Source organism: Trichosurus vulpecula, chromosome 1 (assembly GCF_011100635.1).
Source record: "Trichosurus vulpecula isolate mTriVul1 chromosome 1, mTriVul1.pri, whole genome shotgun sequence".
NCBI lineage: Eukaryota > Metazoa > Chordata > Mammalia > Diprotodontia > Phalangeridae > Trichosurus > Trichosurus vulpecula.
In genome coordinates, this window is record NC_050573.1 from 287,783,762 (window position 1) to 287,801,038 (window position 17,277).

At 37.1% G+C, this 17,277-nt stretch overlaps 1 protein-coding gene across 6 annotated transcripts in view; it reads right to left on the minus strand.

Moving 5' to 3' along the window:
• Positions 1–2,561: 2,561 nt before the first annotated feature.
• EYA1 (EYA transcriptional coactivator and phosphatase 1) overlaps positions 2,562–17,277 on the minus strand; it is a 159,649-nt gene continuing 144,933 nt past the window's right edge. For all 6 annotated transcript variants that reach the window (XM_036765897.1, XM_036765889.1, XM_036765883.1 and 3 more), the window contains one exon: positions 2,562–2,642. In XM_036765897.1, the coding sequence (XP_036621792.1) occupies positions 2,562–2,642 (81 nt within the window). The remainder of the gene's footprint in view (positions 2,643–17,277) is intronic.

Here is a 17,277-nt window from a genome sequence, read left to right on the forward strand (position 1 = left end):
CCTCTCCATCTTATATACATGATATTTTCCAATTGCATTTTCACATTATATTTTGCATTATAATTATTTGTGTATGCATCTTATTTCCTCTGCAAGGCCATAAGCTCTACAAGAGGAGATTTTGTCTTAGTCTTTTTTTATCCCCTATAATTGGACCTTGTACCGGATGAGTACTTAATAAATATTTACTGAACCAATGAATTGTACCCTAGAGCAGAAAGTGGTATCTTATAATGCTACAGTGAGGTCACTTTATGTATTTTCCATGGTGACAAGGTAACCATGTAGAATCATTTCTGGTGCATTTGCTTCTATGGGTTTCTTCACTCATTCATACTGATTAAAGTAATAGCTACTTGCTTTAGAGTTTATATCCAAATGGGATTTATAAATCATAACTACAATTTCTTTATATAGTTTCCCTTGTTGGGCAGAAGAGTAGGCATCCAACTTTAAAGGTCACTCAAATCCTGATGTATGAAGAACCTAATTTGGGGGGGGGGTGGCATAGAAATATCAAAGACACAAATCCAAGAGAAAATGTTCAATATTTCACAAATCAATTTTATTAATTTAAACACAAAATTAATGAAGAAAAATCCTGTACACAATTGTGGACACAACACACCTTTTTATTTTTTAATACAGTAAGGCCCAGAAAAAAAAGAAATGTTTCCCCCTGGTCTGCATACTGATTACAGAAACATGAAAAGAAAAGGCAAGATTAAAAATAATCTGTCAATCTGTCTTTGCTTCAAACAAAAAATAAAAAGTCTAATATGGTTGGTAATTGAGCAATTTGGGAAATTCACAAATGACTTAATTCTAGTAGCAGCATTATGAATTCTAAGTAAGTGGATGGAGATACTCTTTAGCTTCACTGGTTAGCTGGTGCTTTTTTTCAAGGAATTAGAGGGATGAATTCTTCAACAGAGTGATTTGAAGAAAAGGGTAAGATACACGTCAGGAAAAGGGGTTTAAAAACTGAAAACTCTTAGGCAGAAATTGCCTTCCAGGTAGAGAAATATGACAGCCCCTACTTCCCAGACGTACATGCTTATCCCCAATATAGACAGAAATAACAGCTTCTTGGTGAAAACAATTTTGGTGCGTCCACTGCTGGCAATGGATCTTGCTTTTGGAAAATGGTGCCAAAAAAGAAAGATAAGAGAGGAGAGAAAAGGAGAAGGGAGAAGAGAAGAAAAGAGAGGGAGAGAAGAAAAAAAGGAAAAGAAAGAAAATGCAAGGATTTGGTACAGATTTTTTCACTCAGTTCCATAGAACTAGGGTATTTCCTTTCCTTCCTTAATAAAAATGCAGACACTAGAATGATTCTGATTTTCTGGTTACGTGAAAATTTTGGTGGACTCCAACTCACGAACCATTTTAATAAAATATATCTAGCCTCTACATTCTTTCCGTGGGATGAGGCATTTGATTATTTTTTTCAAGTAGCTACATATGATACATTAGTGCTGAAATTGAAAAAGGGAGGTATTGGGTTTCCTTCAATTCTTTTGAGAAACTTCAGGGGGAGGAGGTGCTGTGGGCATGTTGTTTTTAATAACGACGCCCTAATGGGCCTTTTTCATTTAGACAGAAGAACCGAGGGAAAGAAAACAGCTAGAAAGAAAAAAACAAAATCCTGATTGACACTTGACATCCATGCTTTTGGTCTTGACAAGTTTATCTAAAAAAAATCCATTATCTACATATTTATACCCAACCCTTTGATAAGGTGCATCATGGGACATTGTGCCCATGGTGCCTCTTATATTTCACTAGCAAGGCATTTCTACCTTTCAATAGCATCTCCCTAAACAATATGTAAAAGAATCATCCATTATTACAAATTTACACAAAAAAATTCTTCCTGTACATGATTGTCTCAGTGATGTACACATCTGTTTAAATTAGACATACTTTAAACTACTTCGCAATGTGCTAAAATCCAAGTACTTGCTGTGTCTACCAGAAGGCTGAGGTCTGAAAGCACCTAACTCCCATCAAAGGTCCTTCTATTTACTTGATGTCAAAAACACAGTCTGTTCATAAATAAGTAGAGATGTACGGAGTACCCTGGGTAGGAGACACCCAAAAGTCAACCTTCTTTACAAGAAAATTACTCCATTGGTATTCAGAAAGGAAAAAAAAAAACAAAACAAAGCAATCCCAGTCTCCATTGTGCAATCAAGTTTGCTGTACTGAAGAAGCAGTTTCTGTCACATTGAAGATGCTACAAATCAAAGCATTTTAAGGGTCTTTCTTCCTTCACAGGTTTGAACCGTGTAGCTAATGTGGCAGAGACACATGGTTAGGACATTCTCATGGCTTTGTCTTTCTCCCATTGGATTCACAGTACTAGAATCGACAGCTGTTCTGAAGGAAAAGGCATGGTCCTCCGTTTACTGAAAGGGCATAGGTTAAGACCAATTGCAGCTGCGTATCTGCATGTGGAAACCACAATTTTCTGTAGTCCGATGCCGTCACAAGATACAGGCCTCCTGCATACTGTCCATGGACATAAGGATGTAGGGGAATTTCAAAGTGCTCTCAGGCTGCTACAGGTACTCCAGTTCTAAGGCATGATGAAGAGCCATAAGGTCAGAGTGACTTGAGATCCTCCAAAATGGCATTGCATGCTGTGGGTGGCAAAAAAAAGAAAAGAAAGGAAACACATAAGAAAATTGAACTTTTCATGATAAGGTTGTGTTTTTTTGTGTGTGTGTGCTACCCATCTCTATTTAGAAATCAATTAAAGTGTCTTATCGCTTCTCTCTGGTGTTATTTTGGAAACCTCACACTGATGGCCAACATTATCACATTTATTTTAAACAAAACCCAAAACTTCCCTGAATATGAGAATGGGTTAGAGTATGTTAATTTTAAAACATTAATTACATAGAGTCCATTTCTTTCAAGAAAATGATATGTAGTTTTTAAATGAATGATGGTTACTACTTATATACCCCTTTAAGGTTTTCAAATCCCATTTCCTATGGAATCTCATTTGTCCTCACAACACCTCTGTGAAGTAGGTGCTATTATTATACTACCCTCCATTTTACAGATAGAAAAACTGAGGCCGAGAAAGGTTAAATGACTTGCTGAGAAACACATTTAGATCTTAAGTAGAAAGATCTACATGGCAAAATGGCTGCTGATTCTATTTTAAAGAAAACATTAGCTAGGAATGAAAGTCTGGAAACCTTCTGGGCTTTCTGAAACATTCATACAGCACAATGTCAGAGCTTACATTTTAAATAGCATGTAGTTTGTAACAATTCATGCAATTGTGGTTTGTATGATTTAAATATATCAAAACTCAGTTTTGCTCATATCTAAAGTAGATTTACTTGAGTGGTTTATGTTGCTTATTCTTTGCAATGACCTCCAAATGGCATCACCATATGGGAAATTTTAAAATGAATGTTTAAGTTGTATTTTTTTAGAGAAGCTTAGAAATATGGGGTTTAAACCATATGTACGCTTAGGCACCACCTGAATAAACCAGAAACAGGAAAAACAGGAAAAAACACAGATGACCTCATCCATGAAGGGTGAAAATATGATTATAAAGTCTTACTGCTCAAAAATCTACAAGTTCTAATGCATCAGCAAGATATTTTTCCATAAATAACAAGGAGATAACCATCGCCTTCCTTTGAGAGGGCAAAGATGTTTTTTAAGCAAAAAATAACATGAAGGCTAATGTGTAGTTTTTTTTTACAAATGTTAACGCTATGGAATCTGAGCAGCTTCAAAGTGTAAATTTCTGGCACACAGAAAGTAGTAATGCCATCAGTTTGACTATCCATTTGGTCGATTTATGTGAAAGTCAACATGAAACCCACTACTCAGTATGATCTCAGATCATCTCAACCACCTAAACTGCTGGGAGATGGAGGACCACTGGTTAGACTACATGTCTAAAAATATAGATAATTAGTTACTAAATTCACGCATTGGCTAATACTATATTATAGTCTTTGTATCTCCACTGTTTAGCACAATGCCTGGCACATAGTAAGAGTTTAATAAATGCTTGTTGATCACTATGTAGAATCTCATTGAAGGTGGAAGGGACCTCAGCTATAATTTCATAAGATCAAAGGATTACAGATTTAAAGTTGGAAAGTACTTAATAGGTCGAGTCTAACCTCCTCATTTTACAGATGAAGAAACAGAGGCATAGAGAGATTAAACCATTTCCCCAGAATCATACAGGTAGTGAGTAACCAAGTTAATTCTTGAGCCTTAGGTCTTCCTGACTCCAAGTCAAGTGCCTTAAGTGCTATACCTGCTTTCTCCATTTAGTGCAACATTCATCTGATGCATAGATCACCTCTGCAATATCCACAACAAATCTTGGTTTATATACCTCTGAAAGGAGGATTCGCTTTCTTATTCTGTTTTTGTTTAGTTGTTTCATTTGTGTCTGACTATTTGTGACCGCATTTGGAATTTTCTTGGCGGAGATACTGGAGTGGTTTGCCATTTCCCTCTCCAGCTCATTTTATAGGACAGGAAACTGAGGCAAACAGAGTTTGACTTGCCCCATATCTCACAGCTAGTAGGTATCTGTGGCCGAATTTGAACTAATCAAGATGAATCATCCTAATTCCAAGGCCAGTGTTCTATCCACTGTGCCATCTAGCTGCCCCTGTTTTAGGATTGCTCTAATTGTTAGGAAGTTTCTCCTTACACTGAGTGAAAAAATTCCTTATAACTAATTTCCATTAATTTTAATTATATGATCTGAATCCCCTCTCCAACCCCCAACATTTCTAGTCCCTCTGGTACATGACAGACCTTCTGATTTGTGGAATTATAAGATCTACAGGTGAAGACAGAGATCATATGCCATACATCTCCGTGCCCAGTCAATCCAAGTTTCCTCTTTACCAACCTAAATATCTTTAGGTCTTTCTATCTTTTCTCATTTGACATGTTTCCAAGTCCTCTCATCAATTGTAAATGGCTTTTGGATGGCAAACTAATTTGAATTATCTATGACACTGTTATCCTCTAAGGATAATTAAGAATTGACTAAGTGTATATCTGCAGTTTCTTGTAAGAAGGATGCATTCATTTGACAAGAAAGTGAGAGGCAATGTCTTAGAGCATTGATATGTTTGAAGTCAGTGAACCCAGTTTTGAATTCTACCTCTATTTCTTACTATGTGTCCTTAGGAAGTCAAAATTTCTCTGGACCTCAGGTTTCTTATTTATAAAATGACAAGGTTGTATTACAAGATCTTTTGGGTCCCTTCTAGCTCTAAATCTATAACATTATTATCCTAAATATACCAAAAATTGAATCATCAAAATTATCCATTTTGCAAAAAATTATTTAGCTTTTTTTTAGAATAGGAGCAAATAAGTGTATGTGACAATAAGTGCTAATAATTGTATTTCATATCTCTTTAATTCCTTGATCTCCAAAGAATATTAAGGATATTCACAAATTACATCAACCATCTATATTTTTATGCCTGAAATTTGTCACTATCTCCAATGGCTCTTTCTTCTTCATTTTCATCCTTCTAACTAGTTATATAGAAAATCTCCATAATTTGGAGAATGGCTGGATAAAGCGTGGCACAAGGAATATTACTGTGCTGCAGGAAGCAATGGATGTTATGAGTTCAGATAAGCATGCATAGACTTGTATGAACTAATACAGAGTTAAGTAAGTAGAACTGGGAAAACATTATACACCATTACTACAATAATGAAAAGAATAAAACAAAGCTGAATGCTATGTAACTCTACTGATTAATATTGGCCCCAGAGATGAAGAAATGTGCCACCCTCTTTTTGCTAAGGAACCATGCTTTGGGATGCTGTATGCACTCTCAGACGCAGTCACTATGTCAACTGCTTTTACTTAACTGCTTTTCTTTGTTAATAAAGAAAGCTCACTGTTGGAGCAGGTAAGGAATATCTAGAAATGAGCATGAGGTGAAAACAAAAACAAAAGACATAGATATGAGCATGAAGTGAAAACAAAAACAAAAGACTGATAAAACTAAAAACAAGTTAAAATAAATGAAATAAAAAACATGAAAAATCCATTTAGCTGAATCAATATTAGGTTCTTGATCCTATGAAGCTTGTAGAGACTACTCTATACCCAGGTAAGCATTCTTTAGAGTATAGTCATCTGGGGGAGTATATTTGGTGGTGTAACAAACATGGAAAATAACAAAGAGGTAAGAGGTCAATGTTTCCCACTAAGACGTCACTCATAATCACCATTATCTTTCAATAAAACAAAAGAAAATCAGTGAACTTTCTTTGATTATCTGATTGCAATCAGGTTAGTGGGATGTTAATAGCAGTAATGACAGGTTATACTGATATAGGATTTCAAGGGTTACAAAAGATGTTTCCTCACAAAATCTTTCTGGGGACACTAGTAAAAGCACTATTAGTTCTCTCTTACAGATGAGAAAACTGAGGTTTAGAAAGAGGTTAAGTGTCTTGTTCAGGGTCATCTCAAAGATTACTGAAGTTATGCGATGTTAGGCTCCAAGTTCTCTTTGGCAATGCAAGCAGAGTAATTTGGCAATTTGTGATTAAGCACCATTAGACAGCTTAATTTGAAACTCCTAGTGAATAAAGACTCCTGAAGAATTCCAGAGAAATCTCAAATCCCTGCAGCAAATACCCACATGAACAATGAGTGGGTGAGCATCTATTAAGCTGTTTACATAAGAACTAGGGATACTGAAAACTGATTCTACCACAACCAGTTCAATGCGAACAATGCATCAATCGAGGGATTACAGAAAAGCAATGAATTTCTATCAGCTACATCTCTGAAGCACGAATGAGCTAGGTAGACTGCTTTAATAGAGAAGCTCATATCATAATCCTGGCTATGTAGGTCACAATCAAACCAAAAACTTTCATAAAGTCCTTAAGAATTTATGCAGGCTTATATTCATGCCTCCAGCATCAACTCTATTCTCATTACTGACAAAGAGGGGATCTGGAGAACATGGGAATTCTTTCCAGATTTTGATTGTGAGGAGAAACTAGAAACCACATCATATGAAGACTGGTTGAAGGGTCTGGGACTATTTAGCAAAGAGAATTGGAGGAGGGATCATGATTACTTTCTTTTGACATTTGAAGGTTGGGAAGGGGTTTGACCTGGTCTTCTGTTCTGAAAGAATTAGGACCATTAGGCATAAATTGCTGGGAGACATTTAGCTCAATATAAAGTGAAACTACCTAACAATGAGAGCTGTCCAAAAAAAAAAAAAGAAAAAAGAAAAGAAAGAAAAACAAAAAAAAGAAATTGAATGAAATGCCTATGAGATAAAGAATTCCCCAACATAGGAGGTTTTTGGCCTCAGCTTGTTGGACATAGACAAGATTCATGTCTTGGGTAAAGACCACTGACTTATAGATCTAGGGATAGAAAGAACCTCTGTGGGTATTTAATTCAAACTATTTTACACAAGGGTACAGAGGTCTAGGGAAGTAAAGTGACTTGCCCAAGGTCACACAGATAGAAGCCTTAAAAGTAGGATTTGAAGTCATGTCCTTTGACTCCAGAGCCAGCTATCTTTCCCCTGTGCCAATACTACCTCAGAAAGGCTGCAACAGATTACCTTTGAATTCCATTTCAATTCTGGAATTCTAGGAATTAATATCTTTTTAACATCACGAATGAGATCTTACAAAGTGTAAGGGACCTGCCAAACTACAACGTGAACCTTTGTCTGAGTTTCGTGTTTTTCATTTAAGGTCATAAAATGAAGCCTTGGGATCCTCAGACAAACCCATGGAGATTTACAATCAATGAAAGGAAACATTGCTTCGATTTTAGCATCTTAAGTGCTGAAAAATGTTCTAATGTTTTAAAAATGCTCATATTTTTTGAGAATGACAAGATAGCTGATTATGGCAACATCATTAATTTTTTTGCTCTCCTCGATCAAGGAGACTCTTGATATGATTCTTCTAAATCAGCTACTGTATGACAAAATTCAATACTTTTAATAAGGCTTTATATTACAACATAATATAGTAGATGTGAGATTTAAAATTCAAAGGGACTCAGAGGCGATATTTAGAACACCACCATCCTTTTGTAGATGAGGAAAAGGGATCCCAAATTGGTTAAATGGATGGCTCACGCTCATAAAACCCATAAGGAGCAAAAGTAGGATATTAAGACCCTGCGTTCTGACTCCAGAGCTCCGTGATGGCCACGTGATCTTTCCTGCATGATAGGTATGGAAGTAGTTCAGGAAACAAACTAACAACCCCTTCTGCTGTATTCATTAACTTAAAAATATTCCATCTGTGGATTTGTATTCTGGCTGAAATTCCCCCCAACCTAGGATGGTCACTGGTATCACTCTGGCTAATTCATTCTTGTTATCAATGAAGGGGGAAAAGGTGGCATAATGATAACAGTTTATTTAAGTACTAGGGTTTGAGGATACAACGAAGGAAGTTACCACTCAACAAATTTTTTGGAGGGGTGTCTTTTTTTCCCTTCGGTGAATTCATACAACTCACCAGATGAATCTTACCAGATCCAGGAGCTACATAAAGATGACCATACTCTGTAGCACAAGCAGAATGATGCTTGCAAAAGAGTAGGGGTCATTTTTAGGCAGTTTAGACAGAAGTGAAATGATTGCCCCCATCAGTGGCAGTCGAATGGTTTTCACTAGCAATGAGCTAGGGATTGTAGGAATTAGAGCTGTGATATCAGAATATCAGAGATCCAAGAAGTACCTGTGATGAAATTCCTTCTATCAATTCAGGTCAGTGCCTTCTTTGCAACTAAGAGTCTTAGAGAGTAGCTTAAAACATTGACTTGCCTAGGATCACACAATAAGTATAAGTCAAAAGTAGGACTTGAACCCAGGTCTTCCTGGCTTCAAGTCTGACTTTTTATCCATTATGCTATGTTTTCTATTTTCATTGGCCTTACATAATGAAAAGCTGCTAATGAATACTGATATAATGATACCTTCTAATCAAGAATGGCTTGATAAAGAATCAGAAAGCAGAATCCAAACAAAGATCATCCTCTGGTGGCTAGGTTAACAGTATGTATTAGGAGGGCAGAGTTTATAATCTCAAAGAGGATCATAAACATGTCTGAAAGGTTCGGAACCGCCGGATATAAGAAACTCTCAAAGTAGAAGGCAGAAGAATCAAAACATATATTTAGGCTCCACAGTAGCCAACCCATGAACCAGCAACCCCATTTTGATATATTGATCAAAAGCTTCCAGGCCCAATAAGTACGCCTTGAAAGAGTAACCAGGAGGCTACAGAGAAGCATGATTGCATAAAGCAAAATCATGCTTCCCCCTCTATGGTAAAAAGATTACCCACTGGCCTGAAGTCTTTGTTCAGCTTCCTCCCGTAGGTCAGCTCTGCTACTGGCAGCTCCTGCTTCAGCTGTGGCTGTGGCTGTAGCAGCCTCTGGCTCCAACGGGAGCTGCTTTTAACCATCCAGCTTCTGCGGGGGGGTGTAAGGTACGCCGGGGAAAGCACAGGTTCTTTCAATCTGCTTAAGCAAGGTGAAGGGGTTGACTGGGAAAGCACAGGTTCTTTCCATCAGCTTAAGCAAGGGAAGCAAGGTGAAGGGGCCGACAAGCTTACTCCAGTCCAACATACAAACAGCATTCAGTTCAGGGGAAAAAGCCAAACTAGTCAAGGGCACTTGTTGACTAAGTGCTAAGGAGCCCATTTTTGGTTGCCAATACACAGTATTATGAAAATGTGAGATAAACTGGGCTTGGTACTATATGCCTATATTCCTTACTTGTACTGAAGTACTGCTACTAAAGCTCTGAGGTTGCTGGTCATTTGAGTTTGGGAGTTTGGAGCTACAGTAGGCTAAGGCTACTGGGTGTCTGGGAAAAGTACAGCACCAATATGGTGAGCTCCCACGTTGCCTGAGTGGCAAATTGGCCCAGGCTGAAAATGGAGAATGTCAAAAAGCTCCCATAGTGATCTGGTGAGTAGTTGTACTCTTAGTGAGAGAGAGAGAGAGAGAGAGAGAGAGAGAGAGAGAGAGAGAGAGAGAGAGAGTGTGGAGAATTGAGATTTCCCCACCAACTAAAGTCCTAGAGAATAGCTACAGTATAATGTAATGCCTCTAATGCATGAACTTGAAGTTTCATGTCAAAGAAAGTAAGCCTAAGTAACCCTGAGGTTTCCCCTATTGCCTCTACTTGAATGAATGGGTGGATGAATGGACAGATGAAAATTTGTTAAATACTAACTATTTGCCAGAAGCAGCTAGGTGGCTCAGTGGAAAAAACTCTGAGCCTAGAGTCAGGAAGACTTGAGTTCAAATCTAATCTCAGACATTTACTAGATGTGTGACTCTAGGCAAATCCTTAACCTCTGTTTGCCTTAATCCACTGGACAAGGAAATGGCAAACCACTCCAGTATCTTTGCCAAGAAAACCCCATAGACACTATGGTGCACAGGGTTGTAAAGATTCAGACACATATGACTGACTAAACAACAACAAACTCTATGCCAAGCATGGTGCTCTGAGCTAGGAATACAAAAGCAAAAATGAGATAGTCCCTAACTTAAGAAGCAGAGGGAGACAACAGATAAAGGAAAGCTGGGACAGGAAGACGTGTCTTGGTTTAGCAGTAAGTAGTAAGGTATGATGATTCACAATTAGATCCCCAACCTGTTAACTAGCAATGAAGGGATGATGGCTCCAACAAAGGTCTCCTGCATGAAGATTCCATTCAATCAACTTTTATTAGGTTCCTATAACAGTGCTGTTAGGCCCTTCAAACCTTCAGTACGAAGTATTAGAGGGCTATGTGGTGGAAAAGGTATTAGAATTTCTCTGCCTGGTCCTAGAAAATAGAATTAAAAACAAGAGTTTGAAGCTGGAGAAAGACAGATTTTGATCTTATATAAGGGAAATCGTCTGAGTAAGTAGAACTATTCTAAAATGGAATAGTCTACCTCAGGTTCTCTTTGATACAAGTATTTAAGTGAAAGTTTGATCAAGCACTTTCCTGGTGTGTTTTTGAGTGGATGTTTGCTAAGGCACATCCTCTAAAGTATTGTGATTCTCTGGAAATATAGATGGAATCAATGTTTCGGGACTACATTGTGTACCCTTGTTCTCTCAAATGGCATTATCCATTCATCCAACATACCCAAACAAAGAACCAGTGCAGTATCATGGAAGGAGTACTGGTCTAGATCATGACACCCCTTTTTTCTAGTCTTGAGCTTGCTACTAACCGATGTGTAACCTTGGGTAAATCATTTAATCTCTCTGGGTCTCTTTCCTCATCTCCAGAATGAAAGGGTTAGCCTAGATGACATCTAAGGACCATTCTAGCTACATGAATCTATGTTAATTCTTATATATATATTCAAAGGACCATTTTGGATGTTGTGGGGGATGCAAAATAAATGCAAGTTAGATCACCCCTGTGACCTCTAGACACATCATATACTTGGGGAGACATATGAAACAGGAGATAACAATTTCACATTTTTATGTTATGTTAAGGCTTACAAAGTACTTTTCTCAGAACCTTGTGAGGTAGTTAGTATCAGTAATATTATTCTCATTTTTCAGGTGAGGTAACTGAGTCTCAGAGAGATAAGATGGTTGGCTAAGGCCGTATAGCTAAATTTAAATCAAGTCCTTCCTGACTCCAGGTCGAGGGCTGTTTTCACTACCCAAGAACAATAAAGTAGACTTGAGAAGAGAGAAAAAAGGCAAGAAGTGCTACAGAAGTCCAGGGAAGAGGGTAGATCTGTATAAGAAACGTAATTGGAAAAAAGTGAGGCTTTTGGGGGACAATGAAGGATGGGTGTTGGTGGTTGTTTTTATTGTTGTTCAATCCTATCTGACGCTTTGTAACCCTATTTGAGGTTTTCTTGTTAAAGATAAGAAGTAGTTTGCCATTTCCTTCTCCAGCTCATTTTACAGATGAGGAAACTAAGGCAAGGAGGGCTAAATGACTTGCCCAGGGTCAGATAACTAGTCAAAGTCTGAGGTCACATTTGAACTCAGGTCTTCCTGACTCCAGGCCAGGCACTCTATCCACTGAACCATCTAATGTCCCTGGAGGATGTATAGGATTTGTGAAAATAGATATTATCCTGTAGGCAGTAGGGAACAGATGTGCTTTAAGAATTGTTTTTAGGAAGCTGAGTATGGAATTAGTACATAGAGTAGATAAGAAAGGAGAGAAGAGACTATTCAATTAAACAAGCATTTTTCAATTCAGTTTGTGTCACAGAAACCAAGAGGCCTGCAGCAATCTGGAGTGGAGGCATGAAGTGATGAATGCCTATGGATTTAGCTTTTGGCCCCCACTCCTCCATTCCAAGGTTTTAGAAATTCCTTGCCCTCTATAGCTTTTCACTTAATGAACCAATCCTGTCTTATGGCTTCTGTCATCACTTATGTCCCAATGATTCTTATTATACACCTTTAGCTCCAATATATGGTAAAAGAAGGGCAAAAGTGAAATGGATGTCAGATGTAGTACCGGCAGGACTTGGTGTTTTGTTATCTTTAAAGGATGGAGGAAAGAAATTGATGGGTGATAGAAATAGTGAGGTTGGGAGGTGGGGCAAGCTTCAGCACAGTTTGGTTTTGGTTGAGTTGAATTTGAGGTGACAAAAGGACATATCCTTTATAGGTAGTTAGGGATATAAGACTGAAACTTGGGTCAGAAGTCAGGGCTAGAGATGTATATTTGAGAATCACGAGGATACAAATGTTAACAGAAACCAGTAAGACAACATTGGTTTACCAAACTATAAGCCAAAGAGGAAGAAGAATAGGGGTTAAGGGCTAAAAATTTTGGGAATGCTCAAAGAGAGTTAACTCTGTAGACCTAAATCCCTCCCTAAATAAGAAGAAGAAAAATTCAGAATTTTTATTGCCCGCTTCTTGTCTAAAAATGCATTAGAATATTCTGCCTGCTGATAATTATGCACTTACCCATGTGGTTGTACATAATTCTAACAATATATCTTCCTGTTGGGCATGCAAGCTCTGAAAAAATGATTATCAAAAAGAACTTTATTAAAAAACTTATGTTTAATTTATAGGTTTTTTTTTCAACATTTTGCTGAAGGATTGTTAATAATATTAGGCATCTGCTTTTGAAGGCTTCCTAGAGAAGTACATTCCACAATTCTTTCTGTATCTATCCTTTGGCTTTAGCTGGATGATAGCCTCCTTAGGAGGAAAAAATGAATTATGTGAAATATCTTTTATTTTTGGAAGAGCTAAAAAAATTTTCCTTATCAACAAACACATTATAAATTATTATCTATCAGTCTGCCATATATCCATAAATCATATTGCTTAATCCGTGACTTTAGTATTTAGGCAATATATGTTTTATTAATTCTAAGAATTAAGTTCTTGGGGGAAAACACATTTCTCTTCGAAGTCTTCTTTATTATAAAAGCAATGTGGCCTGATGGACAGAGGGCTGGCCTCAGAAGCAGCAAGGCTAGGCAAGTCATGTAACTTCTAATCCCCTAAGCAACTATACTTGGTAAACAAAATGCCAGCCGGCATTGGGAGAGGGAGTTTCCTGACCCTGGAGCTCCCCATAACAGGGCATTCACAAGTCTAGTTCCTATTTCTAAATTTCTCCTTCCTGAGTTTTCATATAAACAGTTATTTGCAATATAAACAAGCTGTCTTCAGCTGTAAAGTTACAAAATGAAGTACAACTTTTACTTTAAAGGCTAAAGATTTATATCATTATAAAGAAGAGTCAATTTAGTTATTTAGTTAATCCAATTTCAATTCTGAAGACATTTGTCATTCATTTGCCTCATTAATTTCACTTAAAATACACTTAGACAAATATACTTCACAAAGTATATTTTGCTTTCCAAAACCAATCAGATTTCTTTTTGCCCTCAATATCGCATGCTAGAAGAAGAGAACTAGGTTTAAGCCAGTTATAGTATTTTGAGCTGGAACATACCTACAGATCATCAAATTTCCTCATGTTACTAATGAGGAGAATGAGGTCCAGGAAGGTGAAATTGCCCAAGGTCACAAAAGCAGTAAAAGAAGCAGAGTATGGATTCAGGGTGGGTCCTCTGACTCCAAATTCAGTGCTCTTTCCACTATTCTATGTATTCTTAACCCTTTTTTGTTTCCTGGACCCAACTGACAGTCTGGTAAGCCTAGGGATCCCTTGTCACAATTGTTCTCACAATGTATAAAAGGAAATTCATGGGAAACCTAAGGAAATATAGTCATCCAAATATATATTTTTAAAAGGTTGACAGATTCTCAGTTAAGAACATCTTCCTTACACCATGGCTGGTAGAGCACTTCCAGGATTTCCCCATTCTGGGGACAAAAGAATATTCTCAAAAGAATGGATAGTTCTTTTGACATGCTTTCCTAACTGTGGCTCTGTGGAGGTTGTTTTTCATTTTTAGAAATTACTGCATCAGATTAAATTACTGAAGAAAGCTCAGGGACTTTACTGGCAAAGAATATAAGGATGACTTCTGCTCCTGTTCTTGTTCCATAGAATTCTACCTCATCGACCATCAATAAAGGAACAAAGGACAAAGCTCTCCCTGGTTGCATTTTTTGTACCCTAAATCATTTATTGCAAGAGAGCATTATTTGAAGAGATGAAAGAGGGAAAAGAAGAAATCTTTGTGTTAGCTTATCAAAGGACATATGAAACTGACAGGTAAACAAAGCCATCTCAAAATGTGGGAGTGAGGGAAAATTCTGAAGAGATGTGAACTGTCATTTGCTTCTATGGGATAGTTCAGTGTTAAATTTTATGATGTTATCACAGCTACTAATGAGTTTCATTTAAGTTTAGAGGCAAAGCAATATAACATAATCTACATCCTCGTGGAGGTGTTCCTCCCTACCTTTATCATAAAGATCAAATTAGAGGAAATGACAAATGTACAAATTTACAGACAATAGTCAATATGTATACATAACCCTCATTTAATTCTAATTGACATTTTCTTAAGAAGCGGGACGTGAATTACTTTTTGCTAACGAAAACATTTTCAGTCTTGCTATTTAAAGGAACTCTGTGCTAACTCCTTTTGCAAAGCAAAGAATTCCTCTATAATGAGGGTAATCACCCCATAATTTATTTTAAGGTATAGTGAGACACACCTGTTTTATAGATTTATTTCCCCCCAAATTTAGGTTTTTGTAATATTGCTTATTTAAGAGTTCTCTCATAATTCAGTGTGAGTAAAAAAAATCAGACCCTTCTCTATTAGACAAATATAGAAATCATGACTAGTGTAATATTGTGCCTGTAATGAAGGACAGAAGAATTGAATACTCAGTTATGAAAGAAAAGTAAAATAAAATACACTATTAAGTGACAGGCATATTATATCTGGATCTTTTGCTGGAACTAGTTGGTATTCTGAAATTAAAAAAAAATAGCTGGAAAATATTTACTGCTTCTGGAAAACATGCACTGAGCTCATTTACAACGGCTATTACCATCTTCCTTTGAGTAGGCGGTTCCTCACGCCTGAAATGCTCTCACTCCTCACCTCTACTTCTTGGATTCCTTAGCATCATTCAAGGTTCATTTCACTGTTACCCCTTCAAGAGAATTTTCCTGATTTGCCCCTAATTTCCTACTGTCTTCCTTTGTACTTTGTGTGTGGACACAGACATATCAACTTTTACATCTATGTCTATCTATACGAGGCTGATGACTTTGCACAGCTCTGCCTGCCTTACTTAAATCCAATGCAAGACATCATCCTTGTAATGTCATTGGTCCTACTCAGAAGTGAAAGATGAACAACATTAACGTCATCTCTCTATTATCTGTTGCTTTCTCCTGAATAGGATGTGAACTCCCTGAGGGGAGGTACTGTTTTATTTCTGTCTTTTCTCCCCAGCGCAGGCACTCAGCTGGTAGGCACTTAATGAATGCTTATTGAATATTACTGTCTCTCAAAAAAAGCACGAATGTGGCACATACCTTTGGATTGCTGGTACAAGTACAAATTTCTGTTTAAAATATAGATAGATGAGCCAGGAGTCATATTTAACCTTTACTACCCTGTATCTGTTAGGTCTCATGTTTTAGTGAGTGTTTCATGAGAAAAAAATTGTTCAAAAAGAAACTATACAATTTTAACTGATATTCAACAAAATTCAATACATATAAGTGACAAAGATTGGCTGCAAAGAAGAGAAGGAGCTACATTTCCTCTCTTCTTTAGGGTCAAGCCTGATCATTGATATTTGTTGAATGGGAATGGGTTTAGGGACTAGACCAATTATCTCAACGAAATGGAAAATTTCCTAATAAGGAAACCCCTTCCATCAGCACAGGTTGGTCTCTTGTCTGTTAGGCATAGTCTTAGAGGGTAGCCTAAGACATGGTGAGGTTAAGTCATTTACCAGCCATTATGGGAGAGGGAAGGTACTTGAAACCCAGATCATCTTGTTTATGAGGCTAGCTCTACTATGTCACCATTGAAATGGTTCTGTTTCTGTTGGACATATCTAAGGCCTTACAGAAATAAGCTTGCAATATTTAACAGAATAATTCCTAACTCATCTATCTTTATTTTAGTGGGAATTTGGTCTCAGAGTGCAGAGCTCACAGGACTAGAGGTCTGCCTATACTGTCAGAAAAAGCTGAAGTATTCATTAGTTTTACTGGACTACTTTTCTACCCTTCTCTTTGAAGGGGAGGGGGAAATGATATAATTGGAAATGAAGGTGATATGAGAACAGAAGATAAGTAATATTAAAGAAAGTAATCAATATTCCATGCAAAGTACTTCATGATTAATTAGCAAAAATGAATATTATACATATCAGAAAAATAATACCTCACAAAGTATTTATTTTATGTTTTACTTAAATATACATATTTAAATATATGCATATATGTATTTATACATATATTTATACACATTTAAATTACATAAAAACTCTTTGTTAGGAAAGTTCTGTCAAAAAATCACTAACTGTATTCTTGATTTGATTCAACAGAGTTTATTGATTTTTCCTGGCACTGTGAGGGGCTGACTTCAGACTCATCACATTGGTCACTACAAGGGGAAAGACAACATTTTGGTACCTTTAATAGGGATTATCCTGGAATTTTCCTTTCCAGAGAATGCCAGAGTAAGAAATACCAGCCTCTAAGGCAGACCCATGTCTTGGCAAGTGCCCACTTTGGCACAACACTGACTACACTTCAACCTTGGCTCTCTTTCCTGAAATACAGTCCAGT